At 38.2% G+C, this 6,000-nt stretch overlaps 1 protein-coding gene across 1 annotated transcript in view; it reads left to right on the forward strand.

Annotated features, from left to right (window-relative positions):
- The window catches only part of SVOPL (SVOP like), a 46,806-nt gene extending 42,028 nt beyond the window's left edge, over positions 1–4,778 (forward strand). Inside the window, exons 11-12 of the mRNA XM_081800906.1 lie at positions 3,653–3,766; positions 4,252–4,778. Of these exons, the coding sequence (XP_081657032.1) occupies positions 3,653–3,766; positions 4,252–4,263 (126 nt within the window). The 3' untranslated portion in view covers positions 4,264–4,778. The remainder of the gene's footprint in view (positions 1–3,652; positions 3,767–4,251) is intronic.
- Positions 4,779–6,000: the final 1,222 nt, after the last annotated feature.

A 6,000-nucleotide genomic window follows, 5' to 3' on the forward strand; every position in this document is an offset into this window, starting at 1 on the left:
AAGGGTGAGGCTTAAGGGCTGGCAGCAGACATCAGATGGAGTCTGACTCTTCTTTACACTATTTATGTCTATCTGAGTATACATGTAGCTAGGCCTGTATATAAACACACACAAACTGTCCATCTCTCCACACATATCTACATGTTGCAACTGTCTTCATATTAATAATCTTTTTAAGTTAGTAAATGTAGATTAACCTCATTCTTTCAAGTAAGTGCATGGATTTCCATTGCATGGATGTGCCATAATTAGCTGTTATTTGGTGGATGAATTAATCATTTCTGTGTTCTTTCTGCTTTTACAAACAATGGGACACTGACCATCATGCACACTACACCTTTGTACACGGGCAACTATATTTGCCATCCAATAGCACTGAACTCTTTCATGTTATAGATATTGTACAAATCAAGGTCCCACATTTTTTGAAGTTACATTCTAGTGGAGAATGGATGAGGGACAAGGGACAAATGGTTTATTAATATGTTAGTATAATTAATGCTATGTAAACATAGAAAACAGAAAGGAGATAGTGATGGGGGTGGTCTGCTAGCTAGTGTGGTTAGGGAGCCCCTCCTTACCCCCTTCCCCCCTGTAAAAGGGCAGAGAGATGTGGGAATGACTATGGAATATGTCTGAGTGAAAAAGCATGATTTTGTAGAAAAAGTCTGTTGGATAATTTTTAAGTCAAATGTGTATATATCTTAAATTATGATGGATCTTGTCAAGTTATCTTCTCTAAAAAAAATATGCACTCCTTGATATAACAGATTAACACTTTTTTTTTAAGATTCATTTTTAGAGGGGGAGTGAGTGAGCATGAGGGGAGGCGCAGAGGCAGAGGGAGAGGTGGAGAAACCCAAGCAGACTCCGTGCCGAGTGAGCCTGACGTGTGGTGCAGAACCCCATGTGGGTCTCAATCCCACGACCCTGAGATGGTGGACCTAAGCTGAAACCTTAGGGTCGGGCACTTTGACTGCACTCCCAGGCGCCCATATTCTTAAGCAAGCATCTGTGTTCTTTCCTTCATCAAAAAGGATGGTAACCTTTTTTTTTTTTTTTATCTTTTTCAGTATGGTAGACAATAAATTATATCTTAATTTGTACTTTGTTCATTATTAGTAAAGCTGAACATCTTTAATATGTTTATTATACATTTTTATTTTTTGGCAAATTGCTTATTGATGTGATTAGCAACTCTCTTACAGGCCATTAGCCATTATTATACTAGATATTTTTTCAATGTTTGTGGTTTGTCTTTTCATTTTAGTATCAAATTTTTTGGCATCCAAAATTTAAAATTATGTCCTCAATTTACCATTTTCAGTTAGTGTTTTGTGTCATGCTTACTGGCCTGCATCATTCATACATCCATTATTTCTAAAAATAAGACACTGCAAGTTCAAAAGCTTTCAGAAAACATTAAATTCTTTGATCTTTTCACAATTTGTTTATGCTTAAGGCCTGAGGTAAGAATTCAGCTTTAAAAGCAATGAAACAATGCCTAGCAGGTTGTCCCCAGGCCATTAATCATCCTTTTGTTTGGCTCCTCTCAATCGATTTACCATGCCGCTATTACAATAAGCCCAATTTCCATACTTAGACCTATTTTGTGATGCATTGTTTTACTGATCTATTTTGGCACCAGCATCACACTGCTAATGATTAGAACTTTATTGCCACTTAGGCTAATAACTTCCCTCAGATTCTCTCACCTACACACGTTTCCAGAAATTCCCTGATTTTTCTTAGATGTTCATTCTTCCAAATTAACCTTAGAATCAATTTCCCCCCCAAAATCAACTCAAAAAATCCTACTGGGATTTTGATTGAGAATCCATTAGAATTACAGATTATTTTGAGAAGTATACTTTCACAGTACATTTTTCTAAGAACTAAATAGACTTAGTCAATTTTATATATTCTTATAATTTTCTTCAGATACATCTTATACATTTCTTGTTTATTCCTATGTATTTTATTTTTGTCCCTATCAGCTGTTTCCCACACATTTAATAATCTGTATTTTCATTTTTCATGAGATTTTGACCCCTGGATTTAGAAGTACATGGAGATGTTGCTGTTATCTGTTATTTCTAGTTTGATACTCTTTTAGTCAGAACACGTTCTAGGATTTTAACTATATGTATTTTTAAAGATTTAAGTAATCTCTATACTCAAAGTGGGGCTTGAACCTAGAAACCTGAGATCAAGAGTCGCATGCTCTACTGACTGAGGTAGCCAGGCAACCCTAGGATTTTAAATCTTTTAAGGTTCATTTTATGCCCCCAGAACATGGTCTATCTTGGTGAATGTTCCATGGGCAGTAGAAAGGAATGTGTATTCTGCTGTTGTTGGGTAAGGTGTTCTGTAAGTGTCAATTAGACCCTGTTGATGGCATATAAAGTTTTTCTGTGTCCTCAGTTTTCTGACTAGTAGTTCTATTAATTATTGAGAGAGGGGTACTGAAGTCTCCAACTATATGTGGATTTATCTAGACCTTCTTTCAGTTTTTACTGAATATATTTTGAAGCTTTGTGGTAAACCTTTAGAATTGTTGTCTTGGTGGGGGCTAAACCTTTCTTCACTGTGTGATGTCACTCTTTGTCCCTGGTCTGGGCTGATTTTTAGAAGTAGAGGATTAACAGATTTATCTTTTTGATACAGTGAATCAAAGAGGGGCCTGGGAATATACGTTGTAACAAAATTCTCAGATGATTTTTATAATCAGGCACTATAGTTCTTTACAAACACTAGAAATTGACTTTGGTTAACTTAGGCAGAAAGGAACTTATTGGAAGAATATCCAGTAACATCTACTGGATTGCTGGAGTCCTGCTATGAAGCCCAGACTGGTATCTTTGTAGGGAAGCAAAAAAAAAAAGGGGGGGGGGCAAATTGTAGTATTTTGTGACTGTAGAGAGCCTTGCTGTTCCTTAGTCACTTCATTTAACCATCCTTGTGAGATGAGTTGACAACTACCAAGTGCTTGGCTTATTGCTAACTGGAGGCGGCCCTGGGTTAACAGATGTTGGAGATGGGAGTGTCTGAACTTGCCAGTAACAGAGCACGGTCTTGGCAGAAATCCACTCTGAATGTGGAAAAAAAATGGACACCAAACAAAGTATTGTCACACGTGAAGCATCATGAATATAGATAAAATGGATTATCTTTTCAGAGATCATTAGATTGCATCTCCAAAAAAAACCCCCAAAACCCCAAACAGAACTTCCTCCTAATCCATCCTGTCAGAACTGAAGGGGGAACAAGTGGATGTTAGGCAGAGGGAGTCCTGCATACAATGAGAATTAGAAGTTGAGCAAACTAGACTGGTATGAAAGTGTGGAAAACCAGAGGTCTTCTCTTCCCCAGATACTGGTTTGCTCTGGAGATACCGAGGAGTGGGTGCAGAGAGGTCTGACCTGGCCAGGACGTGTTAATGTCAGTCCTAACTCACAGGGTCACACAAAATGCCTACAAAAGCTGGGCCCAAATAAATAATAGACCTAAGATGTCAGGAATGCACTATTTGCAGAATGGCTGCAAAGGACATCCATTCATGTAGGTGGAGAGAGGATTTCCCCTTTGACATAAAAATCTATTTAAAAGTGACTGGGGCACAATAAATTGAGTCATTCCTTGTGACTTGCAGGTTCTTATGAGTGCATCATTCCTGGGGGCCCTGTGTCTTTTCTCATCGGTCTGTGTTGTATGTGCCATTTCTGCATTTACTCTCCCCATTGAGACCAAAGGACGGGCCCTGCAGGTAAGTGATGCAGAAATCTCTGAAGTATTCTCAACTATCCTCTTTGGACCAAAGGAAATGAACTTGGAGTATGGAAATTCTTCTTTGAAGCACACCTGACATCCAGGTGTGTGCTAATGTGTGTGTGGTATTTGCTTAATGGGTTCCAGTAAAAAAAAAAAAAAAAGGTATCCAGTTTGCTTGCATGTAACTTCGAGCAGCACTGAAACTAAAGGAACCAAGTATTCACTCCAAATCTTTGCTAAATTCTTGAAAGAGGACATTTATAGTGTGATTTTTCTGAATGATGTCTTTATCACACTAGAATTAACTCTGAAGCTACCATTGCCAGTCAGGTACACAGGGTAAATGCTAGGGTCTTAATTCCTTACAAGTTTATTAAGAAATCTTCTATTACTAGTTTTGAGTGTCAGACATTGAGGATGAATGGAGAAGGCTTTCTTTTTATTAAATGTATTGATCTACTGAATCACTTCTTATTCCAGCAAATTAAATGAAGACCTGTAAACCAATGTCTACTGGAGAAGAAAAATGCATTTTATCTTTACAAAGAGCTGTGGCACATTTTTAAAAACTTGGTTTAATTTCTGTATACTACTTGGTAATACTACATACAGAAACTGATGATGTATTTTTGAAAAATAAGGCACATGAGAATGAGGTGGGTAAACTTTATATTGATGTCCTTCTTTGGAGACTATAGAGAACTTCTATAAAAATATATTTTTAAGATTGGAAAGGTTTCTATGGGAGATGGGTAGGGGGAAGGTAGCTTTTCTTTGACATCAAGTCTGTTAAAGTTTCTTAGAGAAAATGCATATATACTTGATATTTTCCCATGAGGTTTGTAGCAAAAGTTGGCCTGAAATTTGGTAGCTAAGGCATGAACTTGGGGTTGTATCATTAAGCCTTTCAAAACAGTCAAATTCACAATTAAAATTTGCATTTAAATTGTGTGCTTATCTATAAAGTATGCCTAAATTAGCATGAATCTTGCATATAATTGCAAAAAAGCTGGGAATAAATGAATTTTTTCCCAGATCCTGTTTTTATTTTAATTTTATTACTTTATGGGAGACTCCCATGGTGTGATAAAAAATTAAAAAGTGCATCAAGCTTTCCTACATCATGCAATGACTTATCTGCCCTTTGTTGAGCAATCGTAGCATGCAGGACATCACACCTGTGCATATCACTCTACTAGATTAGGTATGGTGTAGGGAAAAAAAAAAAAACCTAAGGCTTTTATGTTGAGATGTAGTCTTTTATTGCTATTTAGGCTTATTGTGGACACCTCTAAAACTGGGCACCCCACGGCTTGTTCATCTACTCCTCCCATCCGCACTTTGCAGTGGAAAAAGAACTCACTGCAGCCACAATCAAGTATCACTGTATTAGCCAAGTCTATTTATGAGAGGGTTTATACACCTGCTTCAGTAGGGGTGCAAATCATTCCTATTTGAACCAGAGGTGCAAATGGCTTAAAGTCAAGAAACTTTCTTTGTAAAGGGCCACACCGTAAATATTTCATTTTGTGAGCTAAATATCGTCTGTCACACACCTCCACCACCTTTCAGCCTTAAAAAAATGTATGGTGATTAGCATAATAAAATTTAAAAAAAAAAGGTAAAAAACATCCCTATCTCTTAGACTGTGTAAAAGAGGGCCAGAGGTTAAATTTGGCTAACAGACCATAGTTTTATTGAAATAAATTTATAGGTCCAAGATGGAATAGCTCCTGCCCAGAGTGCCGTATCAGCAAACAAATTTATTTTAGAGAGTGCAAGAGCTGGGGGGCAGGGGGAGAGGGAATCTCAAGCAGACTTCCTGCAGAGCCCAATGCAGGGCTCGATCTTACCACCTGAGATCATGACCTGAGCCGGAATCAAGAGTCAGACACTGGGGCACCTGGGTGGCTCAGTCGTTAAGCGTCTGCCTTCGGCTTGGGTCATGATCTCAGGGTCCTGGGATTGAGCCCCACCTCGGGCTCCCTGCTCGGCGGGAAGCCTTCTCCCTCTCCCACTCCCCCTGCTTGTGTTCCTCTCTCACTGTGCCTCTCTCTATCAAATAAATAAATAAAATTAAAAAAAAAAAAAAGACACTTAACTGAGCCACCCAGGTGCCCCAGCAAACTAAAATAACCTTCATGTCCCTGTAAATGTTCTACTGGGCCAGAAACAGTGTGTTCAGTGTGCCAATCACCAAGCCAATTCTGGCTTATTTTTTTTTTTTTT

The sequence above is a fragment of the Leptonychotes weddellii genome, chromosome 12 (genome assembly GCF_054177405.1).
Source record: "Leptonychotes weddellii isolate Sample4059 chromosome 12, ASM5417740v2, whole genome shotgun sequence".
Taxonomy (NCBI): domain Eukaryota; kingdom Metazoa; phylum Chordata; class Mammalia; order Carnivora; family Phocidae; genus Leptonychotes; species Leptonychotes weddellii.